The sequence below is a fragment of the Heterocephalus glaber genome, unplaced genomic scaffold (genome assembly GCF_053883595.1).
Source record: "Heterocephalus glaber isolate CG9 unplaced genomic scaffold, H.glaber_assembly_v1.0 deba00000347, whole genome shotgun sequence".
Taxonomy (NCBI): Eukaryota; Metazoa; Chordata; class Mammalia; order Rodentia; family Bathyergidae; genus Heterocephalus; species Heterocephalus glaber.
This window is the reverse complement of record NW_028258143.1, coordinates 21619925-21644602: the sequence shown is the minus strand read 5'-3', so window position 1 is coordinate 21644602 and position 24678 is coordinate 21619925. Positions and strand designations below refer to the sequence as shown.

The 24678-nt window shown below is 43.2% G+C and overlaps 1 protein-coding gene across 1 annotated transcript in view; it reads right to left on the bottom strand.

Annotated features, from left to right (window-relative positions):
• Ralb (RAS like proto-oncogene B) overlaps positions 1-24265 on the bottom strand; it is a 36947-nt gene extending 12682 nt beyond the window's left edge. The window contains exons 1-2 of the mRNA XM_004836048.4: positions 24093-24265; positions 2768-2933 (exon numbers count right to left, since the gene is read on the bottom strand). Coding sequence (XP_004836105.1) covers positions 2768-2881 — 114 coding nt within the window. The 5' untranslated portion in view covers positions 2882-2933; positions 24093-24265. The remainder of the gene's footprint in view (positions 1-2767; positions 2934-24092) is intronic.
• Between the last annotated feature and the right edge of the window lie 413 nt (positions 24266-24678).

Here is a 24678-nt window from a genome sequence, read left to right as displayed (position 1 = left end):
ATAAACCTTTTTCTCTTTATAAATTATTATCTCAGGAAGTTGTTATAGTTTTAGAAAGATGATGAACACATCTTCAAGGAACCTACTCCAAAGATAGGGTTAAAAATCTCTGGTTGCCCCCACAGTAGCAGCTCCTCCTAATTATTGTCAGTCAAAATTTAGAAATGAATAAAGATTTCAGGAATAAAGACAGTGGCTCCTTCCATAATTTAATCTCTATGAAAATTCTATCATACAAGCTAAATGAACTTTAACCTAAGAGTAAAGCCCTGGGTGAGGAACAAAGAGTCTGAATGGTCCGTGAGATTTAATCAGCTGATATCCTCAGTATGAACTCAGTTTCCTTTTCTGTAAAATCTGGCTATACTAGATTGCTCAGGAAGGAGTTGCAGCACCCAGCCACACTTCAGAACCACAGGGAGAGCTCTGTAAAAAGGGAGCCCCAGTTCTCAGCTCCAAAAAAGTTATTCAGAAGGGATTTTTTTTTCAGTACTGGGGATTGAACTCAGGACCTTGTGCTTGCAAGGCAGGCACGGCGCCACTGAGCTAAATTCCCGGCCCTAGAAGGGATTTTTTTAAAAGGTCTCCTGGGAGATCCTATGATAAGCTAGGTTTGGAAATCATTGCTAGGATCTTCTCAAGCTCCAAAATTATGATCTTGGAACTATCTTTTCCAATTTGGTAGCCACCGGCTGCATCTCAAGTGCATGGCAGCCACATGGATTAAGCAGTATAAGAACATTTTCATCATTGCAGAAGGTTCTACCAAACAGCACTGTTTTAGGAAATCAATTAAAGATTCCCCCCCACACACATCACTTCATTTCTATTTTTTCCTTGTCCTGATTTTATTTTACCATTTCTGCAGTAACTGATGCTTTCTGATCCTCAAATACGTTCACCCACAAGAAAAACAGTCTAAGGTCAAACAGAGCTTTCCCTTCTCTGTGAAGAAGCTAGAAAGAGAGAAAAACTCTCGACACTTCTGCACCCTTCCCCTCCCCTCTTGCCATCTGCACACATATGTAGATGCACACAAAACACAAAGCATCCAGACTCCCAGTCACCTGTGCTGTCAGCAGTTGTGCTGAGCAGAACAGATCCCAGTGTCAAAAGAGATTTGGACTCTGTATCCAAACTTGCTCTTGGATTTGACATCTTGAGGCCTCTCAATCACCTACACTACAGGAATCCTTTCTCAACTGCCACAGCTCTGCTATGGTGACAGTGTAGGTTGTCCCCACCAAAACTCATGCTGGGCTGCTAACTGTGGTGATGAGAAGTGGTTGAACCTTACGAAACAATGAAGACTAAGAAGAATGCATTCTCATGTAGGGATGAAAATACTTCCTGGGAGAGTAGGTGAGTTATCACAAGAGTAGGCTGCTATAAACCCTCTGGTCCCTTGTCCCGTCCCTCTTTGACCTTCCTCTTTCTATTATGCATGGAGCACCACATGGGCCCCAACAGAAGCCAAGCAGAGGCCAGGACCACATTTTTGTACTTCCAGAACCATGTGCCAAAATAAACCTCTTTTCTTTATAAATTTCCCACTCTTAGTTATTCTGTTATAGTAACAGAAAACAAAGACAGCCTCTAAAGAGGATATATATATCACCACTCTTCCCCAACTAATCCTAACCCTAATTCAACTTTCCTCAAATGCCAAAAATTCCCATGGCCTCTCCAACAGCACTCAACATAAGAGGAAGTGGGACAGAGGAAAGTCTAATAGAGAGAGAGAGTGACCTTTGCCAACTGTGGTTCTGGTATCTCTCTGGCAAATTTTACAAAGCACGGGTCCATGTGGATGTCATGCCCAGGAGAAGCCCCTGAGGTACAGACTCTCAGCACTCCCTCTGCTTCAGAGTCCTGCAAGTGGCTGTCCAGCAGGGCCTCTGGCTGCTACAGGAATCAAGGCTGTGTTGTCACAATGGGCTCAACACCAGTCTCATCAACCACGTTAAGTAAGTGATGTGAATTTGGGGCAAGGATGGGGCAAGCTTTGCCCTATGAATGGGAGAATCAGGCAACTTAGATATCCAACACTTGGGGAACGACTAGGCTCTTGTAACAACTCAGTTCCCCTTTTTTTCTCTGCCCAAACTGACCAGTCACAAAACTATCTGACATGTTCTTTAGAAATACCTGTTGTTTACTTTTTATGACAAAAACATATAACTTATGAAAAGGTTTGTTTTGGGTCACAGTTTCTGAGATTTCAGTCTACAGACAGAAGGCCCTGTTGCTTCTAGGCCTGTAGCAAGGCAGCAATCACAGCAGGAGCACATGGGGCAAGAAGCTGCTCACTTCATGGAGACCAAGATGTAAGAGAGAAACAGAAGGGGACAGGGTCCCAATATCCCCCCAGCATGTACCCAAGGGCCTAACTTCCTTCCCCTGGGCCCCACCACCTCTTGTAGTATCTGGGGGTGAGAAGCAAGCCTCCAATACATGAGGTTTTGGGGCACAGCAAGATTAAAACTATGGCACCTGTACAAAGGCCTTTCTCCCCTCCCTCACAGAACAACAGTGAAAACCACATGAGCAAAGACTCCTCATATCCCTGCCACAGCTGAAGTCACCACCTAAGATCAGCAACCCGGAGCTTCTGTGGTGAGAAGTCTCAGCAAGCTACTCTAAACCCACCTTCACACGACCTTGATCATGCACCCCATGCAATCCAGGACAGTGCCGAAGCGAGGCTGGAGAAGGGACATGGACAGCAGACAGAGTCATGCAGGCGGTCTTCACAGGCGCATCTTACCTCATCATACATGAACTGAAGTGTCAGGGCCGACTTGCCGACCCCTCCACTGCCAACCATGATCACTTTGTGCAGGGCCAAGCTGCTCTGGCCCTTGCTCTTGTTTGCAGCCATCTTGCCTGTTTTCTGAGGTGGTGACACACAGACAGAAGACCCAGTTGGAGAGCTGTCAATGACAAAGATGAGACTTAAAGGCAGTTTGCTTTCCACTTAAGTTGAAATGAAATGACATTCCTACACTTCAGAAAAGCTTAACTCAGAGATTCTAACAGAGATGGATTCCTCAAAGCTCTCAGCAAAGATAAAAGCCTCAAACCAGTCCCAACATCATTCACCCCACAGAGCCGGGCCAGAGGGAAGCCAGGATGAGAAGGAAGAAGTAGGAACACCCTGCTCAGCCCCTGGGGGGTAGGCGCAGGTGGGGGTTCAGAGGTACCCGTAGTAAAAGCCAATCCACCCTGCATGGGGTTCCCGAGGCGGCAGCGTGACCACATGGCTCCAAGTCCCAGCTCCCTACCTCTCCCCCAAGTCACTCCATGCACTGGGAATGGCCTGGGGTCTTCAACCTCCAGCTTGTCTCTCCTCTCCCGGTCCTTGGGCTTCTTCCTCAATACATACATACACACACACACACCCACAACCCTTTGTGCAGATTAAGGAGTGGAAGAGAGACAAGTAAATGTATTTTTTTAATAAGATACAGGCCAGAGTTAAACATATTATTTACTCCGAGTTTATTTAATGAACTTAAATTAAATTTCTTCAAAAATAATAATCTACTAGTCAAAATCAGTTTGTCCTCTGAGAAGACAAAATGTACACAGCAATCCTGACATTATGAGACATAGAGTATTCTCAATATATAAAAGTAACAGATACCCAGAACCTATTCTATTTGTATGGAAAATTTAAAAGCCCCTATTTTATATACACCTCAGCAAAAAGTGAAAGGACAGGGCCTGGGTGTCTCTTGGGCCTGATTCTGCCATCTGTGAGCTGTGTGACCTAGAACTTGTTATTCACCAAGCTAGTTTTCATATCTGCAAAGACAAACTGCCATCTACCTTGGAGGATGGTTCTTAGGAACCATCAAATGATATGATATATGTAAAATGCCTACGCATAGGGCTTAGCACACAGGGGTGGAACAAACCTATGTGAAATGCCTAGGCACAGGGCCTACCTAGCACACAGTAAGGATGGAATAAAGGCTGGCCACCTTCCTGTTTAATTTTAAGAGCATGTTTTTCTAATTGCAACATGATGGGCTCTTATTTTCACTGCTGCTGACAAGGTAAGTTAAAAACACTCCCTCTAGAAAAAAAGAAATACAACACATACACAAATCATCGGGTAAAATAGAGCATCACTGTCAGTCAGTGGTTCCCATCCTAGCTCCATAATGGAACCACCTGGCAGCGGTAACTGCATCCTGCTGCATGCTGCTCCCCTGATATGATGGGCCGGCACGGGTGCAGCCTGGGTGTGCGAACTTCTACAGATGTAGAAGTTGGCTGCCTAGGTGCCTCCAGCGGGCAGCCAAGGCTGAGAGCTGCTCTTACATGTACCGCCAAGCTCTGGAAAGGAAGCGCGCTCCACTGGGGAGATCCAGCAGCGGGCTGCTGTCCCTTCTGTCCTGGTGGCTGCTACTCTTGGTGGCAGCGTTAGGCAACCCAGCACCCAGGCAAGGGAGGAGTTAGAATGAACACATTCACAATTCAGAATTGACAAGCTAAGACCTTGGAAGGAGCCTGACAAAGGACAGGCAGGAAAAACATGTCTCCCAACAAGGAACAAGGACAAAAAGACTCATCTGCCTTAGCCCTCCAAGTAGGGAGATCGTCCTCTAAAATCTGCAACCACAACACTCCGCCAAAGCCAAAAACTTAACAGCTGAATGAAGCACTGGAGGCCCAGGGAGATCACAGCAAAATCTCTCTGGGAGACGGAGCGACAGAGCCACTCCAGAGTCTCACAGTTAATGCCCACAACCCCAAGGAAATTGCGACACAGGACAAGTAGGACTTTTATTGCTACATGCATTAGAAAAAGGATTATTGGATCAGTTTTAACAAAGACAAAAGCAACATCTGAAAAAATGACCATCAGAAGACTGGACAGAATTGAACAAGCATTTTGAAAGTGAAAGTGTGTTGTGTTTAAAGGAAAAGTTATGATGCTGTTAGCAAATTTATCAAACATACAATTACCTTTAAAAAAGCACCTATGGAGGCCAGGGATTTAGCTCAGTGGTGCCGACACCTGCCTCGAAAGCGCAAGGCCCTAAGTTCGATCCCCGGTACCAAAAAAAAAAAAGCACCTATGGTCCTGTCACCAGAGATATTCATAAATATATATATACATTTATATTTATATATGGCAGTGGGGACTGAACCCAGGCCGTTGCATTGAGCTACATCCCCAAATTTTATGTTTTACCTTGAGAAGGGGTCTATGTCACTAAATTGCCCAGACTGGGCTTGAACATGGGATCTTCCTGCCTCAGCCTCTCAGAATGCTGGCCTTACCAGCAAGTACTACCATGTCTGGCCCTGCCAGTATTTAAATTAAATATTCTTATGTTTAAAATCTGTTTGTGATCATATTCACGTAGTGCTGCAAGTTATTTTTCATGTACCACATCTGCTTTCTGAAATAGGAAGAATGGACAAAATTTAGCCTTTTCTTGATGATTCCTCAGCACCCACATAAACTATGAGAAGAGCCTTGGGCTGCTCTAAGTCAAGGTCACAGATCTGCTCCTCTGCCACTCTCCACCCTTGCATTTATTTCACAGTCAGTTTACCTGCCTACACCGGGCACTCCTCCCACTCCCCCCTCCCTAATTATGTGCTTTTAATAAGTGAGCTAAGCAATTAACTAGATAATTAAGCACATCTGCATTGTGACTAAAATAGAGTAAATTAAATAGGGGCAAGCCTCTCCACAAGGCCCCAGGTTAAGGATGTGAAACTACTCCAGGCCTCATTTCCGGCCTCAGCTATTTCCAACAGCTGAGGCTAGTGAATGAGGTTGCAACCCCTAGACCCCCAGCCATCCCACCACCCCACAATTCCTCCAGGACCACACTGCTTCTGGGAACTGCAGGAAGTGGACAAATATTTTTCCAGGCTGGAGCTGGGAATCCTTTCAAACACATGTACACATCTAATTCTGAACTGCTAGTTTCAAAAAAATAAAGCCAATTTCTCCTGGAAAAATGATCATAAATGAATTGCTATTCAATGAATCCACAGATACCTGCCAAAATCTGTGCTCTCAGGTCAAAACCGGAAATAACTGGGGGATATTTCCAATCCCCACCATTGCTTCAGCCTACATGGCAGGGTGACAGAAGGACAGGAGATAGGAAGCGATGGCAGCCAAGTACCCGTCACTGAATCACTCCTGGAAATGCTGACCTCCAGGCTTCTGGTGTTAGAGATAAGAAACTTCTAATTGTTTAAGCCAGATAGTTTATTGTTGTTGGTTTTGTTTTTATTAGTACCCAAAAATATTCCAGAAACATAGTTTTTGTGCTTAAGAAACTCAAAGTCTAGTGGTTCCAACAAGTAAGTCATCACTAAGATGTCAGAGGGTATAGAATTTCACAACAGAGGTGCTCAAGGAGTAGTCTGGGACAGAGGAGATGTGGTCTTGATCAGACTTGAGTTCGAGGGAAACTTCCTGGAGGAAGCAAGGTATGAGCACAGATTTGAAGGAGCTAACTAAGGAAAGTAGGAGAAATACCAGGAAGAAAAACATTATTGAAGCTTAGAAATTTAATGTTTATGATTTAATATGTGACTTGTCCATAAATGTGTTTTTAAAATACAGTAAAACTTCGAATTGTAACTTGTCGTGTTAGTGTTCCACAAGACAATCAAACATTTCTAATACTGCCCTTTCTGCCCTGTTTCCTCCCTAAGACCCGGGGACGAGCTGGGGCGCCCAGGCTGGGTGTGGAGTACCCCAGTCCCAGGGAAGGTGGGGCCCTGCCCCTAGGATGCTGCAGCAGAGTGAGGAGGGGCCCACGTCGACCATGGAAGGGTGTAGGGGCCACCAGCTCCCCCTGTTCCGTTGGGGAGGGTGGCCATTATTCGTCCCAGCCTGGGGCTCCCCCTCTTGTTTCCTATTTGCAGTTACTTGAATAAAAAAAAATCCTTTTATGGAAAAAAAAAACATTTCTAATAAATTTTAACTTGATAAATTAATGATGTCTTGCAAGACAAGTAGTATGTTGACAACAAATGTCACATGGTCACAACTGAGCCAATGGGTCCTCCCCACAGGATTGTGGGTGATCCTCTCAACAGCAAGAGGTTATGGAAGAGATCTCATCTGCAAAACAGTAAAGAAAAAGGTGGAGGAATCCTTCACTTCAAATGAGATTAGAGAGATATGTAAAATGTGGGAAAAGGTACAACATTCTGTAGAAAAGCAGCCCCAAATAAGGCTGTAGCAATGGGAGCCATGAATCTGTTTAACAACAATACGTTGTCACATTTCTGCAAAATCCTCAAAATGAGGCAAAAGTAAGTATCACTGGATAAATTCCTTGTTAATAGAAAAAGATTCTACTAAGCCAGATGACAGAAGTGATTCCGTCAGTGACAGTTAAAGTCATCCTGTTCAGTAACACTCCCCTCTCATCTCCCTCACACCACCCATGAAGGTTTTCAAAGGTAAGTGCAGGTTAATTTTTCTTTATATTTTGTATTTTCTTTATTATTTTGTATATTACAGTAATGTAATCATTTTTATATGAATATTCTGGGGTTTGGAACGAATCACCTGAGTCTCCGTTATTTCTTATGGGGAGATTCCCTTTGATACACAAGTGCTTTGGATTACAAGCATGTTTCCAGAACTAATTATGCTCACAAACCAAGTTTTTACTGATAAGCATCTTTTTTTTCCCCTTAAATTCTTTCACTGGTACATTTTAGGTATACAATATGTTTACATTTCTCATTGAGTGCTTGTACCTGTACATGATGTATCTTGGTTCTTATTTTTTCCCCATTACCTGTGCGCCCGTCACCCCCTCCACCCTTCCCTATTTACATAGATTTTGTTTCCTTTTTTTTTCTTTTCTCATAATTTTTCCTTTTCCTTCTTTCCCCTTCCCCTTCCACCTTCCCTACCCCTTTGGACCTCTTCTTCCTATTTCAAATTATCAATTATTCGTTTTAATCATTTTAATCCTTATTTACACGTTCAGTTTCTCACACTAGAGAAACTATTCAGTATTTACACGTGTGTCCTATTTATTTCACTTAAGAGGATGGCCTCAATGTGCATCCATTTAGCTATCAATGTCTCTAGTTTCTCATTCTTTATGGCTGAGTAGTACTCCATTTTATAAAAAACCACATCTTCTTTATCCAGTTTCCAGGTGATGGGCACTTGGGCTGTTTCCAAGCTTTAGCTATTACGAACTGTGGATAGGCATCTTTTTTGTTAACAGGTTTTCCTGAAAAGTTTCAAACATTCAGAAAATTTTAAAGAACTTTACAATAAACCCATAAACCCAACACCTGGATTCTACAGTTAACATGCTACTCTACTCATTCACCTGCCAGCACTCTCCCTGTCAGCAGCTAGCGTGGAAGTTGCCTCATGTTAGACAGAACTCATGTGGGCTACTTCTTAAGTGAAAACAAAAAGAAAGCTTATTACAGAGAAAATGTGCGCCAGGCCACCCAATAGGGTAGCTTAGTGATGAAGGGCAAAGCTGGTGACTCAGAGCAGCCCTGAGCAGAGCAGGTGCTGCACTCTCATGGGCTCTCAAAAGAATGCCATTAACCCCTCGTGCTTTATTCTGTTTTGCTCTTTCCAAAACGTGCAGGGGTCTCCAGACACAGTGGAGTTTTGTTACTCTGCAGAAGTGTGTTTCCTTAAGGCCAAAAATGTGCTTAGAAATGTGTTCTATCCACCCCCCCAGGTGGCGCTCTTACGCTGGGAACACATTACAATGAAGGTCTAAGGAAGTTCAGGGTCAGCCCTTGGTCAGATTTGTTACAGATCCTGTTGGAGTCTTTGTTCACACCAGTCTCATTTGGTTTGCCCGCACAGCCCTCTTTCTTACTTCAATGAAGAAATCCCCCTGCCCCAATCACCAAAAATTGCTGCTGCCCACTGGTTTTCTCTCAAGCTGCAACTCAAAGTCCTCTCAACCTTCGGCCCTGCCTCATTTCTACTCATCAGCGCATCTCATTTCCCGATGTCCTTCAGGGTGACACTTCCTCCCTAACTGCAGGATAACCATCCACTGTTTCCAGCCTAAATATGCTTCTCCTCTACTGACTCTGGGAACAATTTCAGAACTATATCCAACGGCCTGGGGCCACCTGCAAACCTCATCTGTCCAGAAAAATTAGGAATCCATGAATCTATACCTGTAATAATCCATACTATACTAAACACTAAACAAACAAGGAAGAAGAGAGGGCTCTCACTCATAGTAAAAGGCCTAGAGCAGGCTGGTAAGTTCAGAATGAGACGGAACTGGAAAACCAGCATTTTACATCAATGTAAAGACTGGTTCAGACAAGAATCATCAGTGGACACTAAATGCAAAGGGAAGATGTGGAAAAAAAAGGATATTTGCCTGCTCTTGAAAATGTTACTCACTCATAGATAACTTAATAGTTACAAGGACAGTAACCATGGCATGGTGAGATCAAATGATAGAAATTAACATCACCAGTGTGGGGCAGATGAACATCTTGCGCCTCCAGATACGATGTCCTGTGAAAAACATTCAACCACAAGGTCGCCTCGACAAATTCCGTTCAAGGGGGAAGGGACACAGCCAACTATGGTGGTTCACACCTGTAATCCCACCAACTTGGGAGGCTGAAGCAGGAGGATCACTGTGAGCTTGAGGCCAGCCTGGGCTACATAGTGAGTTCAAGGCTAGCCTGAACAATGTAGCAAGACCCTGCCTCAAAAAACAAAACAAAACAAAAGAGAGGTGCTGTTTTTTAAAATGTTACAGATCTTGTGGAGGTGAAATGTCCCCAGGAAACTAAAGAAACAGACAACTAAATGTAAAACATGATCCTCAACTTAATCTTGACAAATCTAAAATATAAGGATAGATTCAAGATTCATGTATTATATAGCATTAATGTTAAATTTGCTGAGGTTGTTAACTGGGCTGGGATCATATAAAGACATATCCATATTCTTAGGAAATACCAAATGGAATATTTAGAGGAAAACAGTCATGGTATTGTTTACAAGTTGACTGAACTGAACAAGTTTAAGATTTCTTCAGTCTGTACTTGACAGATTTTATCTTATATTTATTAATGAAGCTTAGTAACTTTAAGCATTATTTGAAACAAGAACATGGAGGGGTGCATTAAGCAATTACTATCAGCTTTTCATGTTCAATACTGCCTCCTGTAGTATTATGTTTGTTAGAATATAATAGGCTATGAATTTAGGCATTAAGGAAAGAGGCTAACAAGGAAAATTAGGTTTGCTTACAAAAGCTTGAGCTCAATGAAAGAGATAAAAATTCACCTTCTATATTTTTTTTCAAGCAAGCATTCACACAGGAAGTAATAATGGAAAGATGAAGGGAACCAAATATATATAGCAAGAGGTTTGTTTTTTGGGGTTTTTTTTGTTTTTTTTTTTACCAAGGACTGAATTCAGGCCCTTGCGCTTAGGAGGCAGGCAGCAGCACCACTGAGCTAAATTCTCGGCCCTAGCAAGAAGTTTAAATTAAACAGTCAGGAAAGTGGAAAAAAGAGCCAAAGATGTAGTGGTAAAGTACATGGTTAGGATGTGCAAGGCCCTGGCTTCAATACAAAAAGGGGGGAGAGAAATATAAAAAAGATACAGATATCCCTTATTTAATGACCTGTTTAACGACTGAACTTATTAGTCATTTGTTTTTTTGTACAGTTCTGTACATCTTGTTTATAGAGCCTCGATGTCTTATTTCTATACAGAATACCTTGTTTATACAGTATGGTAATTTATGCTGAATATATTGTACAGTACTGTACTGTAGTTTTATGTTCTGCACGTAAGAGTTACGCAAATACGCAAGTCAGAGTTTCCTTTGACCATTTCTTTGTTCTAAATGCTAATGTACCTACTATATACAATTCCTTATTTAGCAACCAATTCATTCAACAACCTAGTTTGCGGGAACTGAACTTAGTTATTAAACAAGGAGTGTCTGTAGTGGAAAAAATGGAAGAGCAAGGGAGAATTATAGGGACTGAAAGACAAACAGATTGGGAGAAAATGTCTGCAACGTATGCAAAGTTATACTTATCAGATCTGCAAAGCAATGTCAGACAACACGATTCTTTGAGCAAAAAATGAAGTAATTCACAGGAAAGGAAGTGAACATAGTCAATATATGACACCATGTCTAACTTCGCTATACTCAAGGAAATGTAACAAAAATATCAGCTTGGCTAACATTAAAAAGTCCTGCCTGGGGAAATAGACACTGCCACAATATTTTGAAAAAAATTGACAAAACATTAAAAAAAGTTTTAATGTGAAACTCTTCTATAAAAATATAAAGATATCCTTTCAAGAATGATTTCTGTGCTTACAAACAATGGCATAATAATCTGATAAATTCCATCAACAAGGACACCTGCTTATGATAGACTCAAATTTAGATCATGCAGCTATTGAAAAGAATGAAGGTCTCTATGTACTGAGCTGGAAAAATATCCAGGATATATCAGTAAGAGGGAAAAAAATCCAGTTGCAGAAAATATATATAATGTCATTTGCTTTTTAAAAACCTACATATGTGTATATACAAATAAAAAAATATTGGGCCTGGGATTTAGCTCAGTGGTTCTGCCACCTGCCTTGCAAGTGCAAGGTCCCGAGTTCGGTCCTCAGTACCAAAAAAAAAAAAAAAAAAAAATACTACTGTATAGGATACACGCCATTAATATTGGTGACAATGAAGTTGTACTGTCAGTGGGGTAACTTGAATTTTCTTTTACATATCTCCATCTTAAACGTTTTATAATTAATGTGAACTGTATGAGAAATTTATAAAAGCAATCAAATATTAAAGTTTGACTTTAAAAATCTTGAGCTGGGTATGGTTGCACACACCTTTATCCCAGCACCTGGGATTGCTGAGGCAGGAGGATTGCCATAAGTTTGTCAGCCTGGGTGACTTACCAAGTTCAAGGCCTGCCTGGACAAAAAAAACAAGCAGTAGGATATGGAGACCCTAGGAATTCTTTTCCCCATAAAGTCCCTAGAGTCTGGAGTAGACTATTGCAAAGATGTTTCCACTCAAGGCTTGATCTGCATGTTGAGCCACACTTGGGAGCCTGTGGGAAACGGAGAATCTCAAGCTATAAACCAGACCCACACTTCAACAAGGTCCCTAGGGAAGTCCTCCAAACAACAAAGGTTAAGCAGCCCCTGCTAGGTGTCAAGGTGTTATGGCTTGTGTCAGATGTCCCCTCAAAGGCTCCTGCAGTCATAGTCAGAGGTGGCTGGATGTAGAGTGTGTGATGCTGGGATTGATTCATGGTGCAATGATAGGCTCAAGGGCACTAGGATTAAGGCTGTAAATGCTACCCGCCGTAAGTAGCCTGGATAAGATATAAGGGAAAGAAAGAGCTTGGTCATCTCTTGCTTGCTTTGCTACCTTCTGCCTGCCATGAACTGTTTCTCCTCTGGGATACCTGTCTACTATGTCACCCTGCCTTGGAGCCAGCCAATTAGACTGAAACTTCCACAAACTGTGAGCTAAATAAACCTTTCTCCCTTTAACTTTGGCTGTTGGGTATTTTGTCTGAGCAACAAGAGAAAAGCAACTAAGACACAAGGCAATTCCAGTTTTTATACCACTTTCTGTTACAGTCCAAATTAGGAACATCAAATATAAATGAGGGTCATGAAGGACTCTCCTACCCAAAACAGCTCTCAAATATGAAGCAGCACAGGAAACAAACCCTAGGGTTTGTAAATGCTGCATAATTTAGAAGTGAAAACAGTGACACTATCTACCCAGTTGACCACTTTTTCCATTAGTATTGAAAGCTAACATACAGTCTTATTTCTGAGCATCTGACAACAAATTATTAAATAGCTGTGGCAAGATTAACAACCTAAGGACTACACATATGAGTGTCTATGTGTGTGTGTACGTGTATAAAAGTATGTTCCCTGCAAGTACTCCTCTCTGTCCCCGAGTACCTACACACTGTCATTCCGATACAGCACAAGCCTTGCCCTGCTTGTAGCACACGTCAGGTGCACTGTGTGGCCAGAGAGGCTGTTTCTTAACCACATGTGCATCTCCGAGGACTGCAACTCTGGCCACAATCCCTTAGAAATGCCCAGAAATGGCATAGTTGAATGTGGGAGTGTTTTAAGATAAAAAGGAGGACACACTTTAAACAATTTTCCTTTACACATACTATAGCACATTTCTGATCAACATTCCATTAAGGAACCAGGCATGGTGGTGCACACCTGTAATCCCAGCACTCTGGAGGCTAAAGAATGAGGATCGCTGCAAGTTCAAGGCCAGCCAGGGGTATATAGTGAGCTATATAGTGAGACCCTGTCTCAAAAGAATAAACACAAAAACATTCCATTAAGGAGATGTTGTCTAGAAGAAAAGCATTAAAGTAGCAGTCTTCCCCAGAGGTTTTTCATGTGGTTTAATAATAAATGCTGTTAGCTACCAATGATAATAATAATAATTTAAAAATATACACTTGCCTGCACATATACACTCAGGAGCCAATGTGAAGAGACTAGTCAAGTGGAGCAATTAAAGATTAATAAAGACTGCAATAGGTTGAAACATTAGGTCTGTTCTTAACAATATTTAAAAAGCACTGAACTGGTCATCTTTGGAAGAAACAAAATTCATTATTTTAAAAAATGGCAAATAAAGGGAAAGAATCAAAAATGCACAAATATCTTACTTCTCCTATATAAACTGTACTGTTGAGTAACCAAGTAATAGCTGAAGCAACATTTGTCCTTTTAGAAATATTTTATGAAACCAATGAATGACATTATCTGGGTATCAACACTTTGCACCTACCTCCTGAGTTAAGAAATCTAGGCTCCAGGGCCGGGGATTTAGCTCAGCGGCTCTGCCACCTGCTGCGCAAGTGCAAGGTCCTGAGTTTGATCCCCAGTACCAAAAGAAATCTAGGCTCCGAGCACCAAAGGCAGCTAACATCACAAAAAAGAATATAACATGACCTGAGGGGCATCTTGAAAGGACATAACCAGCGAGTTGCCAGAAATGCTTCTAAATCTATGCACCAATTTACAAGAGCTACAGGGGCGCGGGACCGAATTACACACTTCTGCAGAGGCGCACCACCTCATATATACACTACAGGGAGCTTGATGAAACAAACCAGTTTTAACAAAAAAATTTCAAGCACTGAAGAGACATGAGGAGGGAACCCATAAACTAAGAGACCTAAGAGACTATCAATCCATTGTAACAGACCTTATTTGGGTCCTAATTTAAATAAACAAAATAAGAAAGCTGAGGAAATGTAAACATTAACTAGATCTGATAATATTAAGAAACTAGTTTTTAAAAATTTTTTAAACATCATTGAACTGCATTACAAATGAATTTAAGTGGTATTAAAATTTCAAGGGAAAGAATAAGTCAAGCTACAGATGAAGTAAGATTAGGCATAAATGGATCACTGATGCTGATCTGATAGAGACAAAGCAACTTCATATACTGATCTCTGTATTTTTTATATGTCTGAAAATCCCCCATTAAAAAGAAAGACAAGGCAAATCAGCTCATACGTCCCAGGGGACTTATTGGGAAAATAAGTGCATATGACATTGACACAAAAACGACATAAAAAGCCAAGCAAGGAAGGAGGCTGAAGATGGGCTGAACTCAGGGGCAGCTGGAACCCAAACTCTGGAGGCTGCCAGGACTGGGGCTGTTTCCCCCATGTGCTGGCTCTGTCTCTCTCCTTTTTGCTGTACATCAGCTTTCACCACTTGGCAAAAAGCAGAGCTGCCAATTTGTAAAATGTGGTGGCCTGCAGACATTTTTTGTTTTCTCACACAGTGCTTTAAAAATTGATTGAGTTATTAACATTTTTAAAAGGAAGATTTTACATACAAGCCCAAATTTCTGGCATCCCTTAAAAAATCAGAATTCTGACATTCTATTGCAGTGCCAGCAATCAGCTATTAGTGGGGAGGGCTATTCTTTCTAAAAGGGGCTGGTGCTCTCTACAGCCCTTGGGGGCCCAGACTCCTACCTGCTCATCCACAGGCTGGCAGGTGGACCCAGCCCTCTCAAGTCTCATACACAGACCCTCACTGGGGTCAAGGGTGATCCTAGTCAGGTTCCCCTTCCTTTGTGTAACTGCTATTATCATCAGCAAGAGGGACTATTTTTATATGCACTGACTGACATGCATGACTCAGTTTCCATGTTTATAAAAATAAGGAAGTTGAATTAAATGCTCTAAGTGCCCTTTTAATTTCTGGATTTTTTTCCCCTAAAATTAGATGGACAAAACTATTCAAACTGGCACTATCACGTGGGTAAGGAATTTGTTTTAGGCATTTCTGCTCCCTAGTGAATACTTCTTAATCTGCCCTCCCCCCCAGCACAGATTAACAAAAATAAATGAAGTGAACTAACACTAAACACAGAAGTTTTGAAGTCTCTTACCGGAAGCATCCCGCTTCTGGCCCATGCTTCTATGCACGTCACTCCTTATGCTAGAACTGCTCCTCCTGCTCAAGAAGGATCATCTGTAATTTGACACTCAGCTGAAATATTTCCTCTGTCACCTACCTGCGACCCATGGGCAGCTACCCATCCAGTCTTAGAGACTCCCACATCTGTCAACACCACTCTTGCTGCCCTTAAGAGAAGCTAGTGATTTCATCCTACATAAGGTCTGTCACGCTGCCCATTCACCTAAGGATGGCCTGTGCACCTGGTACCTGGGAGATGCTCAATACTGGGGGGAGAAAACTGGAGCTGCTGGTGTTCTCCATCTGGGTTTGAGGCTTCAGAAGGACAAGTGGTAACTGGTAGGTAAGCTTTGAAATATTCATTCACTTATCTGGTGACTTGCCTGGAGTATACAGCAAGAAGAAATGGTGAGAGTAATTTCCAAGTTCCAATTTTTTTTAATATAGTTATTTCTGAAATAAAGTCCTCTCCTACCATAACCCTACCCAACATGGAATCTGGGGATGCCAGCCTTCGAGAGATCTACTAATTCATACCCTTGCTCTGCATTCCCTTCTGTGGCAAAGGCAGCCTAAGAGACACCTCTCCACAGCTGCAGATCTGACCTGGCACTAGTGTACATGTTGCACATTCTCACACACAGCTTGTGTAACTTGCCTACAGTCACCCAGTGACAGCAAGGCTGGGACTGGGACCTCAGCACTCTGGGGTTTAAGATGCACACTCTGAGCCATGACACTGTCAGTGGATTGGGGCAGGGTGCAGAAGCCCTTCAAATAGGGCATGAAATACTGAAATTTATTTCAAGGATGCAGACCTATGGGTCGGAAAACTTAAAGAGGTAAAAAAAAAATGAATAAGGAACATATAGCATAAGTTCTAAAACAAAGATCTAGGGGAAAAGGCACAACAAAAAGTAGTTACATACATCTAGAAGAGCTGAAAGCAAGGACCTGAGCAGATAGGTCCAACCCATGCTCATATTAGCATTCACAATACCCAAGTGTCAATCAACAGACAAATGAAACATGGCCTGTAAATATAATAGAGTATTAATCAACCTTAAAAAGGAAAGACATCTGGCACATACTACAGCAGGGGTGAGCCTGAGGCCATTATTCTGATTTAATAAGCGAGACATTGTATGACTCCATTGACATGAAGTTCCTAGAACAAATTCAAGAAATAAAGTAGATGGTGGATGCCAGGGGCTGGGGGGGAAGAGAGAACCCAGGAGTTGGTGTTTATTGGGTACAAGGTTTCCACTGAGAAAATGAAAAAGATTTCCCCTTCCCCTGCCCTCCCTTCGACCCTTCCACCCCTCCCTATTTACAAAGACTTTGCTCCCATTTTTTCCTTTTCTCATATTAATTCCATGGGGAAAAAAATAAGACCAAGATATATTATGTAAAGGTACAAATTCCCAATGATGAATGTCATTATATTGTATACCTAAAATGTACCGATAAAATTAATTAAAAAAAAAGAAACGAAAAAGTTTTAGAAATGGATGGATATCATGATGGTCGAAAACCAATGTAAATGTACTTAATGCTGCTGAAATATGCACACAAAAAGTCATAATAGTAAACGTTATGCTTTATCACAATTTTTTACAAATTAGTTATATATCAACAATAGTGTAAAACAGGAGGGAGAACATTAGACTTGAAGTCTGAAGTCTATCACAGGAAGCCAATGGTTTGGTTATTTACTATTTCTTGGCATCAGTCTAATCTATGAAATATAGAGGATAGCTCTCTCCTCAGATCCCACCAGCCCTTCCCTCTGCAAGGTCCCATCGCCTCCACCCTGCCACACTGAGGACCAAGCTTCTGGCACATGAACCTTCAAAGAGCAATGTGTGCCCAAACCATTATACTACTGCTTCTCAAGCTCCAATGCAGACAAAGATGGACAGGGAATCTTGTTAAAATACAGGCTCAGGTCTGGAGCAGAGCCCAAGGTTCTGCACCACCAACCTATCTCAGGAGAGGTTCCGGGACACAGTGCACATTCTGAGGAGCAAAGGCCTGAGTTTCCTTTCCTCCACACTCTACAAAATCCATTCCAATCTGACTTGCTCAACATAACTATGTAGAAGCTGATATTGTCAAGGCCACTGCAAGCTTATGTAGCCAGTTTCAATAAGAACTTTTCTGTTTCTCCTCTCCAACCCCTGCCCCTTTTTAAATGAGCAGAGCAGCTGTGATAAAGCTGGCCTGGAAAGGAGAAGGGCCCTAGGAGGTCAATATAAAGAGCCCTCTTGGCAATGTCCTCCTTGCCCCACCGGCTTCTAAAGCAGATATTCTCCCCCAGGGTTTATTGCTTCTGGAGTGCCATCTTCCTGGCTTCTAAATGTCAGTCAGGCCCACACCCCTCTCCATTCTCTCTAGGTGACAGATCCATCCCAGTAGCTTTCCATGCAGCTTCCAAACCGCCTCCTGCTGCCCTTCCCCACTTAGCTGTCTCACAAGAATCTCAAACTCATGATTCTTCACCCTTGAAACTGCTTTCTCCACTGTCCATACCCCATCTAACAGCTACTAAAGTACCTAGGAGTATCCAAGTCATTTCTAAAGCCAGAAACCTTGGAGCTATTTTTCATCCCCTTTCCCTGCCTAACTCAATTTATGACCAGTTCCGCTAATTCCATCTCCAAATGCCTTTCTACTTCCTCTACCTTCTCTGCAACACCCAAGTCCCAGCCATAGCTTCCTAGCACCTCACTGCCACCTTACTTCCTAGCAACCATTGTCCACACTGCCCCTGACATGAATTTTCTAAAAACGCAAATGACCATGGGCTCCACTCTAATGGCTCGCCATGAATAAAATCCAAATCCTCCACTGACCAACACCTTTGCTGGGCCAGCCTTCCCTTCTTACAGCCCCATGAATACGCCAAGCACGCTCTACCTACTTCCCTCTCATGCCACATTAAGGAAGACCTGAAGCAAAAGAGAGACGAAACAGTCAAGGAACCAAAGACAGTCCTGTGTGGCTCACTGGAACAGAGAGAAAGAGGTGGACCCTGGTGTAAGCTAAGACAGGAAAGATAAGCAAGAGTTGGATCATTCGAGGACCAGACCCCCACCAAGCTTAGGAATGTTAGACTCCTTACTGACAAGGCTTGGGAGCTAACAATGGGTGACATCATCAGGCCTGTGTGCTGAAAAGATCACTCTGACTAGAGTAGAAAATCACCCACAGAGGGCCAGGGATTTAGCTCAGTGGTTCCACTGCCTGCATAGAAAGTGCAAGGACCAGAGTTCGATCCCGGGTACCAAAAAAAAAAAGAAAAACACCCACAGGGACCAAGAGCAGATGTGGGAGTTGCAGCAAGCCAGCAGCAATGACAGCTTAGACAAGGAGGGTGACAGAGGACATGGGAGAAATGGCTAGATCTTAGAACAATTAGCATGTTTAAAAATGGAAGCAGTTACTGAATGAACAGATATAATCTGAGTTTTTTTAAAAGCTCAATATGCAAGTATTACTAGAAGCATCTCATTGGCAGAAATTTGTTCCTAACTACAGGACAGCTGATCGACAATAAATGGCCACCAATCCTTTTCTGTGGAAAGACGGAGGGGGATAGTGGAAAAGGTAGGATAAAACAAAAGAAACAAAGATATTAGCTCATAAATTAGGGCAGCGCATGGGGAAAGGGCCAAAACTAGGAAGCAGAAGAAATGCAAATTGTGCTGACTTTTCAACTCTGCCTGATGGTGACTCCAACAATCTTCAACTGGGTTGGGAAGAACAAAAGCGAGTCTCACAATTTAATATGATTGATGTGATTTTCTGTTATAAATACGCTTCATTCAAATTCATTCAAAGGTTATTTGTTTCATGAAAATATTAGAATAACAGAATTTTTTTTTAGAGATGAAAGGAAATGTAGAGGTTATTTACCCAGGCTTCAGCCTCAGGAGTTCTAAACTCTTCTTTCCACCTGTAGACACTCAGGAAGATTTCACCTGGACGCTAAAAAATTAAAGTCTTTCTACCCAGGCAGGTCATTAAAATGTGTGAGCTCCAAGAAAGAACTGGGGCCAGGGATTTAGCTCAGTGGTGCCACCACCTGCCTCGAAAGCACAAGGTCCTGAGTTCAATGCCCAATACCAAAAAAAAAAAAAAGAAATGAAGAACCATTAGGCAAAAAAACCCCACCTCCCAACCATTAAAAATAATAGGAGGGAGGGAGGCTTTAATTTCTCCAAAATTTTTCAGCTACTTTGCAAGTGAGCTTTATTTTTAAGAATACACAGATCATTAATGATATTATAAGCTGTTTTCAAGGAGATAACTTTGGCAATAATTTTGTACCAATTTGTTTTTGGGTTAAAAAATTCAGCTGTTCCATTTGGTTTAGGGACCAGCAAGATTTAAATTTCTAATTTCCAAAGCTACTGCATATTTGGCTAATTAAATTTAGCATCTGACAATTCAAACCAGAACAAAGAACAAAGTTTCAAGTATAATATCTAAAGTTTCTAAAAACAGCAAAAACTCCAGCTGTGTCTTAATCTCTTACATACTATACTAAGTATCTTAAAGATCTTCTCAATAATATCTGATCTAAACCTTACCAAAAAAAAAAAAGTGGTTAGCTAGTCTCCAAGAATGCCAATGGTGTTTCCGGTCGTCCTTCTCCACACCATACCAGGTTTGGTCTATGCACTGGTGGTCTATGCAATAGTAAGTCACTTCCAAGACTAGATACCAAGGCAGCGCAGCTCCTATCCTGATCATTACCCTGTTCTCTCTCTCTCTCCCCCAGGCCATTAGCTGTGGAGAGGAGGTCAGCTGCCATCTTTCGAAGCAGCCCTGGGGAGAGGCTCTCACATCTTGTGGACTGAGGCCTCCAGCCAACAGCCATGCAAGTGCACCATTTTGGAAGCAGATCCTCAGCCCCAGTCCAGCCTTCCAATGACTGCAGCTCAGGAGGGACCCACCAAAGCACCAGGCTAAGTTTCCTAACTTCAGAAACGGTGCTGTTTAAAGCTGCTAAATTTAGGGAAATTTGTTACACAACAATAGAAAGTTCACTGAGAAGGCAGATCAACTTTAGAGGTAGCCAGCCACAGAAGCCAAACAATTGTATGTCCTTCAACTCATGCCAGTCACTAAGTAAAATTATACAGTTTGGAATATCTTAATTTTGACCAGGCCTAGCTTGCCATGTCAATTACCAATCCAGTGGACTTAAAATATGCTGTAAGTTATCCACAAAGCAATTCAACAACATATTAGATATTATCAATTAATGGCACCTTTTTCTGCATTTATATTTTAATTTTTAAAAACACCTCTTGGCTTGGGAGTGTAGCTCAATGGTAGAGCACTTGCCTAGCCGGAATGAAGCCCTGGATTCCACCCAGCACCCCAAGACTATCATGAAGAAAACTCTCAAGAGGACACTCAGGAAAATTGTAAGGAGCCATTTTTCTTTAAAGTGCCAAACTTGAAGTTGAGACCTAGCTGGTATTTTGTAGTTGTCACAGTATCCACATATACCTCTGCTCTTTGACACTGAGCTTCCACATACTCTACATCTTTCTTTCCGCTCTTGCTATCCAGAAGCTCATACATATGCCCTCTCACCTGTTGGCTCGGCTACTGTTTGGAATACCTAAGAATACATCCACACATACATCCCTGTTTCTATTCCTAGGTACCAAAAGAACTGAGGAGCTAAAGGAGACAGCTCATAGTCAAATCTCCAAGGCCAGATGTTTACATTTCAGTTAGATCAATGAGTAATTGATGCTTAAGGATGGTTTCTCTCCTCCTCCTCACCATAACCGATCACCTAATTAAGGAAGTGGTCCATTCTCTCCAACACACTGTTCTCTCTGATCAAACATTAAGACTTCTCAACAACATGCATCATTTAAACAACAACAACAACAACAACAAAAACCACTCAAGTGTCTTGCATGTCTAACAGCAGGAGCTGTTTAAAAGTACAGTAACTCGGGCCGGGGATTTAGCTCAAGTGGTTCCCCAGCCTGCCTCGAAAGCACAAGCTCCTGAGTTCACTCCCTGGTACCAAAAAGAAAAGTACAGTAACTCCCCGACTTACGAACATTCGAGTTGCAAACCTTCACAGGTGTACTGTATAAGACTCAGTGTTGGCTCACAAACAAATCTGACTTATAATTCTCCCGAAAGAGAACTCATTCATAAGTTGGGGACTTACTGTAATTGGAGCCAATGAAAAATGGGACTCTTGTATTTTATCTTGAGACCAATTATACTGAAAACCTTCTGAGAGAGTTCACCAAGATCTCTTCCAAGCCTGGAGTTCTAGACTGTTACTCTGTCTCAAACCTAGCTTTCAGAAAAGGTCCCCAGTGATATTTCTGACTTCCATAAATTAGACAAGAATTTAGTAATCAATGCAAGAGGTGGGGTGGTTGAGTTAAGGTACAAAGGATTATCTTGATTCTCAGGTTTACAATTTTTCACGAAGTCTCAAACCATCTTCAGCCAAGGCAAGAACCTTGAAGAATTTCAAGGCAAGAATTTAGAATATTTCTACTTTTCCTGCAACCTCTTCAGATCCCACTGACAGTTCTAATTCTTGTATTTCTGTCTCGATATATCTAAGTCTCATTTTCCCAAAAGATATCCAGTAACTCATATCCACACTTTTTCCATACAAAAGCCTAGGAAAATGCTTACTCTTCGGGCACAGGAAAATCTCACTGGGATCTCAGATAAGAGTATCCACTGTTTCCAAAGGAAATAATATGAATAGAAAAGGAAGGAAAGGGGCTGAGGGTCCAGCTCAGTGGTAGATTAAATGCTTAGCATGTGCAAGGCTCTGGGTTGATCATCAGCACCAAAAGCATAAAAGGGAAGGAAAGAAAGACTCAGATGTGGTCAGAATAAAGCACATAGCTAATACAACTAAAACCACCCTCAAGGGATGTGTATCCTTGGCTTCTTCTTACTTTTGAGACTCAGCTTTCTTTCTGGTACTATGACGAATTCCTAAGGAATTTAAAAAGAAGATAGGCTGGGCTGGTAATGTAGCTCAGAGCTTCCTTAGCATGCATTAATCCCCAGCACAGCTCACAGTTGGCTCACAGTTGGGGAGGTTTCAGTCCATGGTCAATTGGCCTGTGGTGAGCAGCACATCGTGAAGGAGCAAGCTGCTCATGGTGGCCAGGAAACAGAGAGAGATAGGAAGGAGTCAGGTCCCCAATATCCTCTCAAGGGCACATCCCAGTGAGCTAATTCTCCCCCTAGGTCCCACCTCTTAAAAGTTCTAATGTCTCCCAACAGCACCACAGGACGGTGACTGGCCCTTGACACACAGGCCCCTGGTGAACACTTATCCAAACCACAGCACTGGGCCCACTACCACAAGTAACACCTTAAGTGCTCCCTATTTCACTTATTATTAACAATGAGGATAAACATTATCACCTTCTTCAGCTGACTCTGAAGGCTCAAGATCACACTACTAATAAAGTTCTAGAACCAGCACCGAGGCTATGTATTCAAACCCCACCTCTTGTCCTTTCCAATATTCAGCATCGCTTTTCTTGGTTACCCCATTTCTGAGAACCTTGATACTCTGTTTTTATTGCTCCAGGTTTAAGGAACACTGCCTGGTCTTGTTTTGGGGTTTGACATCCAAGAATCCTGTTGCTCTGCTTAGAAGTTTGGTCATTCGCACATCTAAAAGATGCTATCCCCTCCGATAATCGGTGCCCACTATCCATCCCTAAAAGTTGACATGAAGAAATGAGGTTAGGAAACCAGGACAGAGCAGAAAGTTCTCTGTTCTACAAGAACTGAAGCCAAGCCACAGACAACTCAAATGAACAATCAGCCAAGTCTCTTTCATTGACCATTCTAAGTCAGTCCACCTGACAGGGACACCCCACCACCACCACCATTTCTCCAGAAAATGCGCGCACAGAGAAGGACACTACACCGACAGGCAGGCTGGACACAGCGATTTCTGCGATCAGCAGTTCTGAACCAACCCCAGACACCTAAAGAGGGCAGAAAAAGACCAGTTAAAGCCACCGGACTTCCTCTGAACGCCAATTTCGGAGCAAGCAAGTCCCTGTTGGAAAGGAACTGGGGGAGGGGAAGGGAGTCCTTTGCAAGACAGGACTAAACCAAACAACGTAAAGAAAAAAAAACTTTTAGAATTGGGCCCCAGGTCACCCCAAGTACAAGTTCCTACGGTAACAATAAGTTTTTGCAACACTTTATCACTTATCTTACCCGAAGCGGGGACTAAAGGGACTGAGGAAGTAGAGCGGGAGGCCCAAAAGGCCAGGAAGTGGAAGCAGTGGCCATTTGTGGGAAAGGGAAGAAGCAGCCACCAGGGAGAAGAGGTGGCACCGCCCCCGTTTTCCCAGCCCCGGGCCGATCAGGGAGGCCGGGGCTCTCCCTGCCCGGGACCTCTAGAGTCGAGCAGGGAGCTACCCGGGCATCGCCCTCCGCCGGCCTCAGGGAGCGAGGAGCCCAGTCGCTGCCCGGCCACAGAAGGCCACGGAGCGAGCGCAGGGCGGCGCGCCCACTTCCCCCGGCCCGAGGCCCTGCCAGGGCGTGGCACCCTTACCTGGGACTCGTCCCGCGCGGCCTTGCTGCCTCGCCAGTCCGCACCCGGCCCGCCGCTCTTAAACGCGTCCCGTCCCCTCCTGGGGCCGGACCCCAGCAGTCCCCAGGCGATTTGTCATAGAGAACCCTCACTCGCTTCCCCACCCCCCCTCAGCGTCGTCCAGGCAACTCCTCCTCTCGGGAGCGCGCCCTCCCTTCCGCTCTCGCCCTCCCCTAGAGGGCACGCCCACCAAAGGCCTAGCAGCCAATCCGAAGTGGGTCTTCCAAGCCTCGAGAGGCCGAGAGGAGATGTTCACCAATGAGAAGCCTCCTCAAGCGGTGGGGCGTGTCCGGCAGGCCCGCCCCGCCCCGCCCCGCTCTGCTTCCTTCTTTCGGGCGCAGGCCTTGCTGCACGTGACCACTGCTGCAGTGGCGGAGCTGGGACCTGGTCTGGGGACGCTGGGCGTGGGCGGGCGGAGTGGCGCGGGGTGGCGGGATATAGGCCAGGGAGAGCCCAGATTAGTGAAAAGCGAAAGGAAGGGACAGACTTGACTTACGGAAAGCAAGGAAAATTAAGAGGCGGCCAAGTGTGCTGACGCGCGGATGTG